General features: G+C 41.0%; 2 protein-coding genes across 2 annotated transcripts in view; one reads left to right on the forward strand and one right to left on the reverse strand.

Moving 5' to 3' along the window:
* Positions 1-820, forward strand: part of CCDC152 (coiled-coil domain containing 152) — a 38,678-nt gene extending 37,858 nt beyond the window's left edge. Inside the window, exon 8 of the mRNA XM_034773501.1 lies at positions 698-820. Coding sequence (XP_034629392.1) covers positions 698-820 — 123 coding nt within the window. The remainder of the gene's footprint in view (positions 1-697) is intronic.
* A 122-nt stretch (positions 821-942) lies between these two features.
* Positions 943-17,721, reverse strand: SELENOP (selenoprotein P). The gene is made up of 5 exons (XM_034773496.1): positions 17,571-17,721; positions 15,848-16,063; positions 11,819-12,031; positions 10,465-10,582; positions 943-2,787 (listed from the first exon to the last, which is right to left on the reverse strand). The coding sequence occupies exons 2-5, from the start codon at positions 16,048-16,050 to the stop codon at positions 2,428-2,430; spliced, it is 894 nt and encodes a 297-aa protein (XP_034629387.1). The 5' UTR covers positions 16,051-16,063; positions 17,571-17,721; the 3' UTR covers positions 943-2,427.
* Positions 17,722-19,892: the final 2,171 nt, after the last annotated feature.

Raw genomic sequence — 19,892 nt, forward strand, 5'->3', positions numbered from 1 at the left:
GCAGCCCCACCATAGCCTTCCAGCTTTCATTGATTATGCTCTTTCCAGTATGATGATGTCACAGTTTACCACAGAATCCTTCTGGTGCCAGTTTATGGAGGTCAGGGGATAGGGTTGAGGATTTACTATTTATTATATATCTTAAAGTATATGTAATAATAATAATAAACTTTGAAAATGTTAAGCATAGCATCCGGTGGTTTATTTTTAAATATATGCACGATCCCTTGCTTCAGGGATTTAACGTTACTGCCATTTGCACTTTCAAATAAGCTTGAATTTTTTTGTAGATGTTTAAATATATTTTGTTAAAATAATGCCCATACACAATCAAACATCAACTATTGCTTTCATTCCAGTGTAAGGTGAGGATTGTGGGATTTCATATTGGCCATGTACCAACAAAGCACTTAAGCACATGCTTAACTTTTACCTTGAATAGTCCTATTGACTTCAATGGCAGTACTCGTGCACTTAAAGTTAAACATGTGCATCGTGCATGTGCTTTTCTAGATGAGGGCCATTAGGCTGTCAAATAAAGAGGATTTTGTGAGAATTATCCTTGTAAAATACATATTATGTTCTCATTATTGTACTTAGGATAATTTCATTAGTAGCAGCAAGTTGTGTTGATACACCTATGCTGTATTTCAGTTCTAAATTTTAATTACCAAAACATTTATTTATATTTCTATAGAAACTTCAGCATCTCCAAGAGGAAAAAAACAAGGAAATTGAAATTCTCCGTAACACTATTAGAGATTTAGAGCAACGACTCAGCAGTGGCCCAGATTCCCTCCTCAAACGGAGACGTTTTTGAAAATAACTTTGAACGTGCACTACTGAAATGGTTTCTTGACTTAATACAACTGAAAAATATATTATAAATGCAATAGCACAAGCTATGTACTTGGAAAGTGAAAACAAAATATAAGGCAACTCTGGAATGCCATCTATTTTTATTGAAAACTCTCTTATCAAATATACCATACATCTATATTCTCCTTATATTCAGTACTGCTTTCTTGCTTATTAGCATTCACCATAAAAGGATTCAGGTTTTGTAGGAGACAGTTTCCCTATTAAACCATCATTAACTATGGCATGTGCTTTCAAAGCATTCACCTCTATTCTCTTTTCTTTCTTCCATGATCCTTCAAATTAAAGACTACGTTGTTTTCAGTTCAGTTAAGATAGTCAAATTGTAAAAATAACTACACAAAGAGAGACATTATACAAGTTTCATTAGTAAGTTACATTGATAATCTATATATATGGCTAAATTTAACCCTGGCATAAATAGACACAATTCAGTGAGAGTTGTGTTTGCTTATACCAGGAATGAATTTGATTCATAACCTTGTTTCACGCCCTGATTCCACATCAAGATCTACTAACACTGCCCCCTGTGCCCATGCAGAATCTTGTTGTCTTCAGTAGAGCTTCACAAAGGTACAGGGGTCCTTGCTAATGGAGTCTGATATAGGATCTGGTCCTTAAACTATAAGATATCAAAGAGTACAAAAACTATTACTTTTGAACAATGCAATTTTTGGCATATGGTTTACAGCTGAAATAAAACATTGTTATGGCACGTTACTCTTGAATAAGCTTTTCATATGTATCAAAAACAATATGATTGGATCACTTTCGTAGCTCCTTTTTTAGTTGAGAAAAAAATTAACTTTTTAATATTTCCTGTTCTTCAGAAATAAGTAATAAAACATGATTAGAATGTCTTTTCTGGCTTTCTTCTATTCTTGGTTGCTAAATATCAAACAGAAGCCCCTAGGTTATAGTTTATGCTTCTGTCCTCACTAATGCAAGCAGAATATTAGGAGAGAAACAAGAAAGACAAATTAACCAAATGCTGTAGACACCCTTCAACTAGCACTGAAAAAACAAACTATGGCTTAGGTAATTTTACTTTTTTAAAAACAAAAATAACCCTCTATTGATGGTATTCTAACACACATCAAATTGTTTTCAGTGTTATATTTTAACTTCTCTATGCTTTTCTATTTCCTGTCTAGGGTATTAATCTGATAAGTTTGAAGTTTGTTATTACAAGTTGTATTAGAATTAAATGCATTCAAATTGAAGGGATCTTTCCTGATGTTAAAATGTTTAGTTTGTTTTTCATGCTCAGTTTCCTGTCTTTCCTTCTCACTGTCAGGTGTCAGATGTTTCATGCTCACTTGCTGCTGGTGAATGTCAAGCAGCTGTGGGCAGGCGTCACTGTCAAGATTCAGTGATGTTCTCTGCTAACAGCTGGCCATGTCACCTGCAGGAAGATGGGAGTTCTCCCTGACAGTGTCAGGTGGCTGCATTTCCTGATTCTTCAAACAACAGGTGTCGGCAGTGTCAACATCAGCTACTAGAAGTTGACTGTGACACTTTCTGCCAGTTTCAGGTTAACTGTTTATTTCAGCTGGAAGTTCCTTTTTTTCAAGGCCTCTTAACTTGTGTAGGACCTTTCCCCACTTCTCTTTGTGGGGCAGTTTCTACATTTGGTTGACTACCTTTCTGACCCTGTCTATTACGACCCACAACCCTGTTATGACGTTGACTGCTCTGGTGGGAATGATTTCTCGGAGCGTGAGCAGAATCCTGTTGATTCTGCTCTTCTGAAAGCTTGTCCCCTTCCTGGTGGTGGTGCCTGTGTCCATGATGTCTACGTTGATTGTGGTGGTGTGAATGGTGGTTGTGTGGCTTCGGTGCTTCTTCAGCCGGCTTTTCGTCGGCTGTCTGAGATATGTTTTTGCATATATCTTCAACAACCGGTGTCTGGAAAATATAAGTTCATACAATAAAAATGCACCCATCTGAAGTAAACAGTTAGTTTTAAAATCTCAATTAACTTATGTCATTATTACAGTAACTGAAAACAAAGGCTTAATCATATCAGACATAAAATATTGTCATTGCTTAGGTATTTTTGTTCAAGTTATCCTTTTTAAATATGTTTTTAAAAGCCATGACTGTAACACGAACAAATTAAAGGCTAGATTTTGTTGCAGTAGGGCAACCTGCATTGCCTGCATTGCAGCTCCCAGCACTCCCTGTGCAAAAGATGCTTTCACCAGGAGTAAGTTGACATGGAGAAGGAGAAGCAGGTCAGCTGGCTGGGGGGAATTTTTCAGCATCTCAAAGGGTATCATCAATTGCTGTCCCACAATGCAAAAGGGGAGCTGGGGAGGAATTGAGCCTCTGAGGGCTTTCTCTGAGGCACAGTGTCTCCCTATGTCCCCCAGGTGCATTATGCTTATACTCTGCCACTTACTTCAGGCTGTGTCTTAATGACACAATTTAGCCCTAAATAACTATGCCAGCAGAGAAACTATGTACACTAAGCCACATGGCTAAAGTTGTATTTAGATTTCCAGCTAAGCTAAAGAGAAACTCCTTTATTTGTAACCTGCAAAATATTATTTCAGAAATTTGTGAAGGACATGAGGTTTAAGAAAGAAATTCACTTCTGTTATCAAGCTGCTTTGTGCTACCAGGTTCATATTCACATGAAACAGAGTAATTCAGCTGTTTAAAAAAATGAAGGTGAGGAAACTGATGGCTCAGCTGACTAGTAACAGAATACGAAACCTCTCTCTTTTTCACAAGGTCATTGATTTGAAACCAGCCCATTTTAGTAATGACTTAATGTCATTAACATCTAATAATACTGTTTCAGTGGATTATTAGCAAGACAAGGTGGGTAAGATAGTATCTGGTACTGGACTAAAGTCTGTTGGTAAAAGAGACAAGCTTTTGAGCTACACAGAGCTCTTCTTCAGGTCTGGGAAAGGTTCACTGAGGGTACATCTACACTGCAGAGTAAGCCCACGGTAGCAGAACTTGAGTTAGCAGACCCTGGGTTTGATAACATAGGGTTTGAGCATCTACACTCGTTTGTATCCCCAGGTTAGGAATTGTTGAGCCCTGGGTCCCAACCTGGGGCTCCAGCATTTATACTGCATGATGTGGGCCCAAGTCCAACCCCATATCCCAGACTTCCTAGTGCCCTCCCAAAATGTGGCTGCTCTGACCCTTTGTTCATGGTGCAGTCTCGCAAAACTTGACAGTCTACCAAACTTGCCTTTGTCTGTTGACAAAGAAACTTGGCCTGGGGGTTGTGGAATACTTTTGTCAGACTCCCAGAGCACTAGTCCAGTGGGGCTGAAAAACAGTAGGGCTTGAACCCTGGGTCCTGGCTTGATTCAAGCTTGGACCATTCAACCCCTAGCTCCGAGCCCTGGATTAGCAAGAGTTGTGTGTAGACGGAACGGGGGTTAAGCTTGAGCCTGAGTTTGAATCCTGGGCTTACTGTGCAGTGTAGACATACCCAGAGTGTCACAGCTAAACACACAGTGGAATAGATTGTTTGGCATAAGTAGTTAACATTGAATGGTCTGATACAATATATGTGAAGTGGCCTGTTAACACCTTTTCAGTACTAGGACAAAAAAAAATGAGGGTTAGTGGGTTACAGATTGTTGTAATAAGCAGTGGCGGCTCCAGGCACCAGCGCTCCAAGCGCGTGCCTGGGGTGGCAAGCCGCGGGGGGCGCCTTGCTAGTCCCTGCGAGGATGGCAGTCAGGCAGCCTTTGGCGGCTTGCCTACGGGAGGTCCACCGGTGTCGCGGATTTAGCGGCAATTCGGCGGTGGGTACACCGAATCCGTGGGACCGGTGGACCTCCCGCAGGCATGCCACTGAATCTGTGGGACTGGGGACCTCCCGCAGGCATGCCACCGAATCTGTGGGACTGGGGACCTCCTGCAGGCATGCCGCCAAAGGCAGCCTGCCTACCATGCTTGGGATGGCAAAAAAGCTAGAGCCATCCCTGGTAATAAGCCAGGGGTCAGCAACCTCTGGCAAGGGCTCGTCAGGGTAAGCACCCTGGCGAGCCGGGACAGTTTGTTTACCTGCCGTCTTCGCAGGTTCTGCCAATCGCGGCTCCCACTGGACGCGGTTCACCGCTCCAAGCCAATGGGGGTGGTGGGAATCCGCAGCCAGCACATCCCTCGGCCCGTGCCACTTCCCGCAGCCCCCATTGGCCTGCAGCGGCGAACCACAGCCAGTGGGAGCCGCAATCACTCGAACCTGCAGACATGGCAGGTAAACAAACTGGCCCGGCCCGCCAGGATGCTTACTCTGGCGAGCCGCGTGCCAGAGGTTGCCCACCACTGTAATAAGCCATAAATCCAGTGTCTTTATTAAGACCATGATTTTTGGTGTCTAGCAAAGTTATAAATTTAAGCATCTAGGTTCATGTTTTGAAGAAGTTGTGCAGGTTTCCTTTGGGGACAAGGACAGAGAGATCTGATATGGAGTGATCACTTTGTGAAAAGTGCTTACCCATTGGTGATATGATATTTTTTGTCTTTTATTATTTTTCTTGTCTCTCTAATATCCTAGCACCAACATGGCTACAACTACAGTGCAAACATCATTGGATTATGTGAAACTTTATGGAATGCTTGTAGGATGCTGCATGTATTAAGCTTACTTATAATAATTGTTTCCCATGTTATAAGGTAATGTTTAAATGCTTTCTCTGTAACGATACAAATGTTTAAGACTGTAAATTCCCCACAGTCAGGGAAAAGAATTATCAAGTGTGATGTTATCTCCTGCCCATCAGGAAGAATTATTGAATCCAAAGGGCCATTGTGGAACAAAGACTTTGTCAATTGCTCCCCCCCATGAAGAGGTTACATGCAGGAGTGTTCATCCCATCAGCTTGCATTCTGGGGTGAGGGGGAGAAGGAAGGGTGTGACAAGGAGAAACTGGATCTTTTAGGCTGTCTGGACTCTGTGGCAAACATTCCTAAACATAAGGGAGAGATCCCCAAGTTGTTTGGCTTGGGTTAGCCCCAAAGGACATAAAAGTTTACTTATTATAGAAGCTTCTATTACCTTTTGAACTTAATATTGTACCTCATTTTTGTGTGTATGTTCACCTGCTTTAAACTTCTACATAAGAGAGTTATTTCTTTTCTTAGCTAATACATCTTTAGTTAGTTTATTACAGGATTGGCTACAGGTGTTGTCCTTGGTTTGAGATCTGAGTACAATGGACCTGGGGTAAGTGACCTTTGGGACTGGGAGTAACCTGAATATTGATGTGATTTTTGGTGTAAAGTGACCATTTATCACGTAATCCAGCTTGCCTGGGTGGCAAGATAGATGGAATTCCCAAGGGGACTGTCTGTGACTCCATGATAAGGGCTTGTCTACACTTACAACACTGGAGCGACACAGCTGCACCAGCGCTTAGTGAAGATGTTAAGATGTGAACAACGCTGATAGGAGAGCCTAGGTACCCCACCTTCCCAAGAGGCAGTAACTATGTCGACAGTAGCACTGTAACTATGTCTACAGTAGGAGTTAGATCAGTATAATGGCGTTTCTCAGGGGTGTGGATTTTCCACACCCATGAGCAATGCAGTGATGCCGAAGTAAGTTTGTAGTAGAGGGTCCTGTGGCACGTTTAAGACTAACAGAAGTATTGGGAGCATAAGCTTTCGTGGGTAAGAACCTCACTTCTTCAGATGCAAGAAGTGAGTTCTTACCCACGAAAGCTTATGCTCCCAATACTTCTGTTAGTTTTAAAGGTGCCACAGGACCCTCTGTTGCTTTTTACAGATTCAGACTAACACGGCTACTCCTCTGATACCTAAGTTTGTAGTGTAGCTAGGGTGACCAGATGAGAGGAAGAAAATATAGGGCCACATGGGGGGGGGCAGGAGGGTCCACTGGCGGAGCAAAAAACAAAAACAAACAAAAAACCACGAGTGCTGCCAGCGGAGCGAAATATCGGGACAAATTGCGTCCGGACCAAAGATCGGTCGGGTGGACAATCAGCTAAATATCAGGACTGTCCCGATTTTATCGGGCCGTCTGGTCACCCTAAGTGTAGCCCAGAGCTAAGACTATTATAGTGCTTTAGAAGTTAACACTTGTTAGTGGGTTGTGAAATCTAATTATAGAATATACAACTACTTTAGGATTTTTGCCCTGCCTTTTGAGAGTCTGTCCTGAGGTTGGCACTCATGGTTATACGCCACGCCAGATAGTGTGACATCCATAACTTCCCTTGGAAGACTATCCCAGAACTTAACTTCCCTTATAGTTGGAAAGTATTTCCTAATATCTAATCTAAATTTCTAACTGAGTCAGAGTGCAGTCATATGAACACTAGAATTATAAGATTATTGCAATATACTTCAAGGGCATCTAAATTCATTTTCACTATCAGTACAGAGATAGAACTGCCAACTGTAAAAAGTTATTTAAGATAACGCAATCTTTAATAAAGAGTTTATCAGCATTTAATCTTGAGATTATTGAAGGTCTAAGAGAAGACAAATATTTACGGTATTATCTGTATATTATCTAGGTATAAATCTATAACAGTAATTTATTTATAGAATGGTCTTTTATTGCATGGCATGTGTTAATTTTATGTAACACATACAAAATATACAGTGCAGAAAATCTGGCTGGTTTACAATCTTGATGTCATTCCTTAGTGCCCAACTACCATTTATAGCGGAGCCACAAACTGGGCATCTGTGTCAGTATTATGGCCCATAATTTTGAAAGTATTTATTGTCTAAAGATTCAGGTGGTGGAATCTTCAAAATGCCTAGGCACCTAACTCCCATTGAAACCAATGGAAATTAGGCAGGTGGGCACTTCTGAAAATCCCACTCTGCACCTATCTTTATTTTTAGCCACCTAACCACCTCTAAAAATCTGGCCCTATGTGGCTGCCCAGAGAGGAGTGCTTCACGCTCAAGATAGACTTGAGAGTGCACATTGTGCAGCACAGGCAGGTCATGAGACTGCTTAAGAGCTCTGTCAGGATTAAACCAGTCATGCTCCTCCTAGCCCCTATTGATCAGTATATTCCAAGGATCTGTCACAAACAGGCAAAAAGCAGGTGCACTATAGCACCTGTATTTTGAAGCAGGGTTCTGCTGATATGACAAAAGCACAGATCACTGAGAATTTAGAGGGAATAGCTTCTCTTGGTATTAGAAAGGATGTAACAATGTTGTCCTTTTTTATGATATTATGCTGTCTATGATGTCCACAAAATCCCAGTGCATTATTTGTAAATAGGGCTGAACTGGGCAAAGAGGAAATTAAGAATATTAACAAGCAAGTAAAAGGGGGTGGTTAATTAAGTGGGTCGCAATAGGGAATGTCAATATTTTAAACATAAAAGAAGCCAAGTGCTGCAAGGAAATTCTTCATTTTTAAATGAACTGCACGTGATGCTGTAGCAAAGGGACATTTAAATATGTCAGTGGAACTCTTTCTACTAAATTCAATTAGCACTGAACTGGGGCTTTAATTTAGAACTGTAGGGAGTTAAAGTTAAAATACTGGCTAATAAGAGTATTTGTATGCAGTGTTGTCATAGCCGTGTTGGTCCCAGGCTATGACAACGTGGATGAGGTCATACTTTTTAATTGGACCAAAGTTGGTCCAGTAAATTACCTCACCCACTTTGTCTCTAATAAGAAATATTCTCATTCTGAGGAGCCATTGATTCAATGTATGACTCTAAACAAGCCACTTGACCTTTATGAGGTTCAGCCAACTTAGCTGGAAAACTGAACCACAAAACAACTTAGCTGAAACATGATGTTTCTGATCAGCTTTCATGAGTAGGTTAAGTAAATTTCTTGCTAAATTTTAAAATAGTCCTGATCTATTTATATATTTAAAATAATGCTGCCCACTTTTATGTATTTCTTTCATTTACTCTTGTGGCACTTCGTTCAGCATTAGTACGGTATGACATAAACCAAGAAAGAATAATAGCTCAACATATGCCAAAACTTGACTTCCCACCCCTACATGCAAGAATGCATGCATGCATTCTCTCTCTTACACACACACACACACACACACACACACACACACACACACACACACACACACACACACACACACTCAATTTGTTTAAGTAAGTGTATCCAGCTTTGGCTCCCCTGCCACAGAAGTGTCTGAGTGGCTACTAGATACAGGTGTGCTCTGCGCAAACAGGTGAAAATGTGGTTCTGATTGTTGCTCTGACAGTTAGATAGCCACAGTATGTTTGTTACACGCTGCACTTGGAACTGTAGCTGTTGTACAATTGCTTCTTTGTAAGTTCCTTCTGTTCTATTCAAGCCTCTGTTATCGAAAGGTATGTCTACACTGCAGCTGGGAGCATGTTTGCCAGCTCAGGTGGACAGACACATGCTAGCTGTGCTTGAGATAGTGCACTAAAAATAGCAGTGTGGTCAGGGATTGCCTGAGTACAAACCCGCCCGGACTCCCTAAGTATGTACTGAGGCGGCTACCCCAAGCCGCTGCCCATGCTACCCCTGACTACACTGCTATTTTTAGCATGCTAGCCTGAGCAAAACTGGTTTATTTCTGTCTGCCCGAGCTGGGAAGCATTCTCCCAGCTGCAGTGTAGACATACCCTCAGGGCTCATAAAGTGGACCAGTGAAAAGCAGTAAGATAAGAAAACAATAGCAGCAAGGGATTTTTGTGGTCAGCACTAGTAAATGCAGTAAGCAGTCTAACATATTGTTAAATGCTTCCTGTTAATTAATTTTCACTATTTTTGTGAATTTTTCAAATCCACTGTAATTAACTGGTGGCATTTATTTCACCCTGATACATCCCAATTGCACGGCCCATTGGTTGGCTTCATATTTCCCAGATGAGAAGAACAGGCACTGGCCCTTCCACTGCCTATCAACTAGCAGCACGAGCAGTGGTTGCATTATGCATATCAGCAAATCACTAAGGTTAATGGGTAATATCCTGGCCTCATTAAAGTCAATTACTTCACTGAGACCAGGATTTCACCCAATATGTACAAATCACACATCCAGCCTAATCGCCATTGACTTCAATAAAGCTAGGTTTTCACCCATACAAATCAACAGAAAAACTATCATTGGTTTCGGCAGGACCAAGATCAGGCCCAAAGGCAAATTCAAAAGTGCTCAAAATAAGTCAAATGTGACATTTTATAGTTTACAGAGGTATTAATGATCATTTCAAAGGTTAGGAAGTGTCTAGAGAATGAGTCACACTAATTAGAAAGACAAGAGAATCTCAGAACTCTGGTGGTTTTCTGTTTGCTGATTATACACACAACTAAGTAAATGGAATTGGCAGCCAAGCCAGGACTTAGATTTCTCAAAATGTTTCACATTTTTACACAAGGGCAGCAATTTAGCCCTTATATTTCAATCTTTTCTGAGCTCAAGTTGATCCATTTTGAGAAATGGATAACAAATTACTTAATAAATGAGGAGCCATAAAATGGCCAGGTTGGTGAACAATGGCTTTTGGGATTAATCAGGTAGAAATAGTTCATTTAAACATCAGTCAAACTCACTTTCCCCTCCCCATATATTTTATATATAAAAGAATAAAATTAGGAAAGTACCATATAAGAGCAATTTCCACACTTGTATTCACAGTATGCAATCTTAATAGATTCTTCCACATATGGGAAAGTCAGGAAGCTATAAGGCAGACCAAGATGATACACCAGACGGCCACACCTAACAAGAGAATGAGATTTACAGTTATACAAAAAACCCAGAAAATATCTATTACTATTATTATTTGTGTTACTGTACTGGCCAGGACCCCTAGTCATGGACCAGGACCCCACTGTGCTGTACAAACACAGAACAGAAAGATGCTCCCTGTCCCCAAATGTTTACAATCTAAATATCTATAATGTGCAGTTTCAACATATTGCAAACGTAAACTTAATTCTGTAAAGAAAGAACTCTTCCTTACACCCAGCTCTGCTTGAATAAAGACTATGGGCCAAGGCCTAGGAATGCTCTTAACAACAAGACAAACACAGTTGTCAATCTGATACATGGCGGTGGCGAGGACACCACCAGCCGAAACACCATGCACACATTCCTCTCAGGAAAAAGATCATTGCAGCTAGTCCTCACAACTTCCTAGAGAGCGGATTGTGGACAAGCTAGGGGTGTAGTTGGTGCATCCATACACTGCACTGGGTGAAAACTCCATATGTAGATAGGAGCCATGAGTTACACCTGCTTCTTGTTTCCATGCTGCATGAAAAGGCACAGACAGCGTACTCAGATGGGGCTGAGGTTTAGTTCATCAAACCTAGAATGTTTTCACATGAGGAAAATATGTTTATTTGGACTTTGCTCTATGCTCCAGGATTTGGCTGTAGATAAGGACATTGACCTACGATACTGTTAACTAATTTACATAGTTATTTCTTTTTTAAAAAACCCTATTTAAGCAACACAAATATTTTCTTTCTACTCAATAAACCCACAAATGTCTAAATGGATTCCCCCTCCTTTTCTCACACAAACAGCCTTTTAGGCTCAGATTAAATATGCTAAATAAATTTTCTGTGTAAATCAGACAGAATCAGATGTCCTAGTGTTGTATGAATATAAAAAATGAGCAAGTGTGATTGGAATCCTAGAACCAAATTCTGCTCTCAGTTACTCTGATGTAAATCCAGAGTAACTGCACTGAAAAGAATGAAGCTATTCCAGATTTACACTGATTTAAATAACAGCAACATTTGGTCCATGTTAGTTATTCTCTGACTGAAAAGGTGAAAAAGACTTTCCTTTGCTTAATGGAATTTAGAAAATCAGAATATGATGCACTTGTTATGAGATAAAGGGCTTTTGGCAAGCAAATGAGAAAATACTCATTCTGTTGGGTTACAAAATACAACACAGTAAATTAATATAAATCATTTCCTAATTTCTCTGTCATATACAGACCTGTCATAGATAAGAAAATCATCTTTGTTTCCATTTAAGGTAGTCCAGACATCAGTTTGATTCTCATCCTGCTGGTATACAATAATATTTTCCGATACCTTCTCCTTCAGTGTGTGAATTTTCAGTTGGGAGTGTATTCCTTGATGATTAACCACCATGTATGAGATATTGACCAATCCTTCATTCTCCAACTTTACTCTCAGGTCTTCCAATCTGACGGAGATTTTAAAAGAAAAAAACCATTAATCAGGCAAGAATCATCTTTTTTCTTGAGAAATTAAAAGTATGTTTTTTTAAATGGACATTTTCTTTTAGGGATCAATGATTTGCCTTGATTTATCTGAGAGCTAATAATTCCAATTCTTCCATTGCAATCATTGATTTCAAACAGGGTCATTAAAATCAATGGGAGTGTTGACATTGTCAGCAATGCCCTTTGTATTATGCCTAGGATTGGATTCTATAAGAGTACACAGTGTAGCTAAATAATACAGTATCCTATCCTTTAATATATTTTACATACATAGGTAAAGCAGATGCATTCATTTAATTGATCTTTCCATTTCAATTCCTTTGTTTCTTTTACTGATATAGATTTAAATATTTAATCTAATGGGTGTATTTGAGTGATAATTGATTATGGACCAAATACTGGTGTGACATCTGAGTGCATGTACAGTCCAAACACAGCAGAAACAGTGTCTCACTATAGATGATCAAGAAGGGGTACCTACAACGAAGGGCTGCTAACTCTCCCACTCTTTTGGATGATATAACAGCTACTCAATAAGTCAGAAAAAGGATGGTAGCCATTGGAACAAAAGGGGGAAATAGAACTTATGCAGGATGGGGTTGTGTTACTAATGATCTTCTTCAAGAATTACAGGATAAGCAAATTCGTTTCCCTAAAATTGGCAATGCAAGAATTCCGACTTTGATATAAAGCGACAGTGTGGTCATACTTTGATACCCTACTGAAATGGACGTACAGTGTTCTTTAAATGCATTTGCTCTGTAAACTGAATGTATTATTAACTACAATACAATGAAAATTCTTTATTACCCTAACAGCTTGAAATCCTCTGGTCCATTATAAAATTTGGTTTTCTAGGGTCAAAGTCTACTCCATTGAAGTTAGTGGCAAAACTCCCATTGTCCTAAATTGGGCCAGAATCCCATCCCTAGTTTTTTCAAATCCAATTACTGAAAAACTCATAAAGGCCATTGTAATATTAGCACTATGCAGCCTATAGAAGGGGTTTAAAGGAGTCAGGCTGTGAAACCAGCTCTGTCAGTTTCCAACTCAAAGTGATTTCATAGCTGCAATAGGAATCCAAGCTATGAGCAGGGGGAGCGACTGCTGCTTGATACCATCCAAAAGAATTGTCTGACTGTTGCTGCTGTTGATTTTTTGTATTCTGGTAGGGTCCACAGGCCCAAGCCCCATTGTGCTAGGTACTGTATGAACATGTAAAAAGACAGTCTCTGGAATCCTTGGCCTATCTCCTAAAAGTGGACCCTTTCTCACATGGGGAAAAATATATGAAAAATACCAGCTTTCATGTGTCTTTTTCCATTAGAATTTGAATAAAGATTATTCATCCTCACTTAAAGTCGTCCTGGTTAACGTTGTTTCGTTGTTACATTGCTGATCAGTTAGAGAACATGCTCGTTTAAAGTTGTGCAATGATCCCTTCTAACGTCATTTGGCAGCTGCCTGCTTTGTCCACTGCAGGAAGAGCAGCCTGTTGGAGCTAGCTGGTGGGGGTTTGGAACCAGGGTGGACTGGCAGCCCCCCTATCAGCTCCCCGCTCCCCTAAGTTCCCAGGGCGGCAGCCGCCCAGCAGGCTATCAATTGCCGGCAGTTCAGCTGTCCCTCCCTCCACTGCCATGTGCCGCTCCGCCCTCTGCCTTGGAGCTGTTCCTGGGAGCATCCTGCTTGCTGTGCGGGGGGGAAAGAGGGGGACTAATGTCAGGGTGTCCCCCTCCCCCCCTGCTCCTGCACCCTGCTTACCCCATCTCCATGAGGGTGTGGACAACATGACAGGGTTCAGGATGGAGGGAGCTTCCTGGGAGCAGCTGCTATCTTAACTTGCTGATCTACTTAAAAAGGCAGTGTACTTAGAATGGGGTCCGCCTACTTGAAGGGGCAATCTCTCTCCGTGTGTCCCTGTCTCTGTGTATGTCTCTGTCCGCCATGCTGTCTCTCTTCCCTCCATTCATTCTGCCTTGTAGAGAGTGAGGCTACATTAACAACAATGGGTTAACCCTTGAGGGCTCAGCCGAGTGCTAGTTCATTTAGCAGTGAGGCATTCCCTGGGAAATATCCCACCCTCTGACTTCACCACCTCCACCAAGCTTCACAGTCATCATTGCTGTGTACAGTATTAAATTGTTTGTTTAAAACTTATACTGTGTGTATATGTGGGTGTGTGTATATATTTCTTTTGTCTGGTGAAAAAAAATTCCCTGGAACCTAACCCCCCTGTTTATATTAATACTTATGGGGAAATTGGATTTGCTTAACATCGTTTCACTTAAAGTCGCATTTTTCAGGAACATAACTACAACGTTAAGCGAGGAGTTACTGTACAGCTTACCTCTGCTGATGGCAAAAAGAGAGTGAAACATAAAGATCTCTCTATTTCAGGTAGTCTTTTACATATGTGAGAAATATGATTTTACTCAGCTTCAATATCTCTGCCAAAGTCCTAACTAAGGAGTCAGAGATAGTGGCAGTTTGAACGAACTAGTGAATCTCAGGTCATCCCAGTATTTTCTCTTTTATCAACTCAAGAAAACATTCTGTGTTTCAACCAGCTGTTTACAGTGAAATTCAGCACTGCCTGTGTTCGACCCTGATTTCTAGCAATGAGGGGCCTGACCACAGGTGTAAATCATGACTATGCCAGGAGCAAGGCACTGGAGAATGCCCACTGATGATAGCCTTAACGCTGATGGAAGGGTATGCTCATAAAAGGATGAATCTGACCATGCATTGCAAATGAAATGGAGACACTTGAATGTTAGGACCAGGATTTGCAAAGGCGCCCGAAGGCATAAGCACCTTTGAAAACTGCAACCCACAAGACTCAACCCCACAAGACTCAACTTAAGCTTCATTCTGATTTCAGTGAGCTCTTTCTCTTAGGGACTGGTTTTGCAATGAGAATAGAATCAAGCCCTTAAAGAGTAGCCAGTCTGGCTGATAGCTTCTGAATGTATTGCCATTTTCTTTTGCATTCGTTTGTTTACCATTACTGATCTAGGGACTACTCTTGGTAATGAGTAATGCTCTGTAGGATCAGGCCCTAAATCACATCTTAGTGCAGTGGTTCTCAAACTTTTGTATTGGTGACCCCTTTCACACAGCAAGCCTATGAGTGTGACCCCCCCTAATATATTAAAAACACTTTTTTTTTTATATTTAACACCATTATAAATGCTGGAGGCAAAGCGGGTTTGTGGTAGAAGCTAACAGCTCGTGACCCCGCCTCCCCCTGTAAATGAATACAAAAGAAAATGGCAATACATTCAGAAGCTATCAACCTTGCGACCCCCTCTGAGGGGTTACGACCCCCAATTTCAGAACCCCTGTCTTAGTGGGAGTATAGCTCTGGAGGAACTGTTTCTGCTGGGTTTGCTAGGGTTCATTTGCATTTGTGTGGCCTAAGATCTTAAAGGTCTATTTTGGTTTTGGTTTTATTAATGAAGATTTGGTTGTTATTTATATTTATATGGTGGTAATTGGAAGATGGCAAGGCTTTTAAATGATTGCTTCATCTACCAATGAATACTGAGGCAGTGATTTAAGAATCTGAGTCACAGGCACGGATTTGTCCCTCTAGGAATTCAGTCAATGGAGCTGCACCTGTCACAGGCCCTATTTGGTACACAAACAGGTGAAGAAGCCATAAATATGTGACCATAATATAAAAGGTTTGCATCCATGTTGTAATTAAATAGCTGAGTTTTAAAAACTGCTCCGTCCCATTTTCAGATATACTTGGAAAAGAGAAATGTCCTTACCTGGAAGCCTGCAGCAGGCACAAGTATCAGCTAGCTTGGAGGAGCGCTACCACTGTCACTGAGCTCCTAGTATTCTGCATTGGACTGATCTCCTCGATTTGCCATTCTGGGGGTTCTTTACACCGGGCACTTGAACCCTGGCTCTCTGTCCCTCCTCCTGGGAGGAGACAGAGAACCAGGGCCAGACCCAGCCCTCCCCACATGGCTGGGCTTCAGCTGCAAATGAGAGAAAACAAAATAAATGAGATACGTGCACAGAGGAGTTCCAGTTGCTGAAATTCTCAGAACAAAACCAGCAGGCCATTAACTCTCTGGGGCTCGCACAGGAAGTAAGCTCAGAATTTGGCCCAATATGTTTATTGCTATTGGCAATATTCCGAGGATTCCATGGAAAGCACCTTGATATTTTCTTAATTGAAAACAGGACAATTAAGTATTCCAACCAGCTGGGTGACCCTTTACATTAACTAGACAAATTGAGTTGTTCCCTACTCCTATTTCTTCTTCTTATCAAACGGCAATTGTAATGACTGCAGAACTGATTCCAATTCTGCTGCTTTTGACTTATTTGTGCATTGACGTCAATGGTGCTATGCCAATTTACACTATGTGGAGATCTGGATCATTGGTCCAAATCAATCTGGGGTGCAATTCCATTGACTTCAAAGTAGTTACCCCAGGGGTATATGTTGGCCCATAGCAAATACTATACAAACTGGGAGCAGAATAAAAGAGTCCAGACTTTTTGGAAGACTCTTTTTCACATTTGGACCGTAGCCAGAAAAAGCTCTAAAGAAGGCAGACACTAGAGACAATTGAACAACAAAGAAAAGGAAATAAAAAACCCAAAGTTTCAGGATTCCATAAATCTCTCTAAACCTCCTGTATGCACCCAGGGCATCTTATATTTGTGATTATCATAAAACATAAAAATATTGTAAAACCTCTTTTTCTCCCAATGATACATTAACATAACACCCTTTGGCTTATTGTGTTTAGAAACCACGCATTATCTAGGAAAGAAACTGAAAAACTACTGTTTTCTCCCTCACAGGCTGCAGGATTGTATTGGATATCCCACAGCCCCATTCACAACAGAATCCGATCAGACACACAGTTATGCTCTGTGATGTAACATACATAATACATGAAACACATATAAATAATATACGTTTTGATCAACCCCAGAGCATTCCAATACAAGGAAAGTTTTGTATTACCGATCTCATGCAGACAGACGAAACTGCTGCAAACCAGCCTTATTGTCAGACCCCATATTTCCTAACTTTTCTTTCCTCCAATTCTGTAGAAGCAATCTGGTAAAATACTTTAGGGATGAAATTATGGAACCATTGACTTCACTGGAGCCAGAATTTCACTCTAGGTCTCTGCACACACTTGGAGCACTGCATCCCTTTCATGTGACTCTCTTGCAGACATGTACAAAACTTCAAGACATGCCTGTATTGTTCCATGAATTTAGCATTCTGCAGTGTTGGCGCACAATACCCAGCAATAGCTTGCCAAGCCCCACAGACTGGAAATAAGTTTTGTTCTGAATTACACTTTCTTCTATATTTCAATTTTTTTTTAAAAGCCATTGAAGTTGGTTTCAAAAGGAACTTTCTAGCTCCCCAATCAACCTCTACAATCAAAGAAACCAAGGAACACTTTACAATACCAGAAATCACAACGGTATTTTATAGCAAAACAACACACTCACCCCTTTTCCCCTTTCGTTGGCTGCTCTGCTTAACTCTGCTTTGCAGAAGTAAACAGCCTCAGCAGCTGCTGCTCTCTGGTATTTATACTTGCCGTGTTTATCTCACTTCTCAGATGTGGTTCAAAGTTCAGGGAACTCATTGGGCACGACCTTGCAAGCGAAGCAAAGCAAAGCGTTTTAGCTAAAGCAGCCAAAACTTTTATTGATTAACTCACTGAAAGTAGCAATCATTTATCATTCAACAGGGAGGTATTTTTATACAAACATGAATATCAGGTTATGAAGTTTGCCAGCCACCCCAGTGACTTGGAGACAGTGGTACAGTCAAAGGAAGGGGATAGGCTTGAAAGTCACATTCTTTACCTAACAGACTACAGAGGAAAAATATATATATACATATTTGTTGAGCCAGCAAGTTTTGCTCTCATATCCTTTAGCTCTTATTTGTCTTAGACTGTGGTGTACCCTGCCCTAGTATGTGTACAAAGGTAACCTTCCTTGTGAACAACTGTTGTCAATTACATCAGTTTGCTTTTAAAATTGTGTTTGTGCATATAAACAATACTCTGTGTTGCTTTTATATTTACTCCTATTGAAGGGGACAGGCCAGATCCACAGCTTATAGAAATCGGTGGCACTCCATTGAAGCCAGTGGACCTATACTGATTTACAACAGTTTTCTATTCTATTCTATATAGGTTCTTGTACTGCCCTTATCACTGTAGTATCTGAACACCTTCTGGTAGTACATTAAGTGGTGTGACTAACAACTGTCACATGTGGTTCTTTCTCTCTCTCATCTTCTCCCCAGGGCAAGAGTTGTGTTTGCCATTTTGTTTGGGTAGAGTATTGGGTTTGGTTTTTAAATATTTGTATTGTTTTGTGTCTAGGTTAGGGACAGCAAGGGCAAAAAAATGTGCCTTGACCTTAGCATGGAAGGTGGTGAGGTTTGTGTTGGTCCTTAGTTCCTGGGGGAGTTCATTCCACAACCTCGGACCAGCCCCCAAGAAAGCTCTGTCTCCTGCATAAATTAGCTTTACTCTTATGGTAGAAAGTTCCATTGTGCCAGAGGAGCAGCTTTATTGACCATGGTCCTTGTCCCCAAGCTTTAGGCTCTTTTAGATAGCTTGGGCCCAATCCACTGAGCACTTTGAAGGTAAGGGCTGAGATTGTGAACCTGTCTTGATATTCTCTGGGAAGCCAGGGTAGCAAGGGGAGGACAGGTCCGATGTGCTCCCAGTAGCTTGTGTTGCTGAGGAGATGTTCTGCAGCATTCTGCAGGGAGCTGGCCCCACAGACCTGTGATCATATCACTTGGTTATTCCTAGAGACAGTGTATTCACTAAGCTGAATACTTCATCAAACCTTCCTATCTGGCAGGGGTGTTGTGTGGTTTAATTAGTGTTTGTAAAGCCCTTTGAGGTTCTTGGATGAAAGGCACTATAGAAGTTGAATAGTAGTGTTAATATTATGTGCACAGCTGGTCAGTGTGTTGGGTAAATGAGCACAGCAGCTGCAGAAAGCAGTTCAAGCTAGTACTGCTCCACTGGAATGGGAGGGGTTCAAATTAACCCCCCGCATGAGCTGTGCACCTCCTCCCTGCAACCATGTGGCCTTTGGGAAAGAACTGCAGGGAGAAGCAAGTCACAGCCTGACATGCCATTTGCCATCATCACTCTACTTCAGTGGTTCCCAGACTGCGGTTCGCGAAATGTTACAGGGAGTTCTCGGGGAAAAAATTCCCTAATGGCAGACAGAGCTGTCCCTAGGGACCCTGGGCAGCACGGGACCAACAGCCCAGAGCCCCTCGACTTCCAAGAACTAAGCAGATCAAAGCAAGCATATCTATCACACTGAGGAGATTTAAACTTCAAGACTCCTTACAAGAAATGGAAAGGGAGGTGGATATTTTTTGCTGCTTTTAAAATTAAATAGGCAGCTAGTATTGTTTTTAAAATTATTATGAAAGAACAAGTTTAAGCTTTGTTGTAACATGCATTGTTTGCCTGGACTGCTCAAGGCCTGAATGCTTGTGTAGGAGGAAATCTTTGAGTTGGCTTCTTAAATATCTTCATGCAGTTTCACATCTGATACTCCTTGATGAAACACAGGAGCTTTGTCTTATAACAGGCTTATTCAAAGTGATACAAGCTACGAAAGTGAGATCTCGGAAGAGTGTTGCCATTTTCATAATGTAATACAAATATTGTAATGATAATAATTGATAATAAATAGCGTGTAATAAGTATGTAATAAAAACCAAATTTATATTTCCAAGATCACTGCTTTTATAATTTATACTCAGGTAAAGGAGAAAATCCC

Source organism: Trachemys scripta, chromosome 6, assembly GCF_013100865.1.
Source record: "Trachemys scripta elegans isolate TJP31775 chromosome 6, CAS_Tse_1.0, whole genome shotgun sequence".
Classification (NCBI taxonomy): domain Eukaryota; kingdom Metazoa; phylum Chordata; order Testudines; family Emydidae; genus Trachemys; species Trachemys scripta.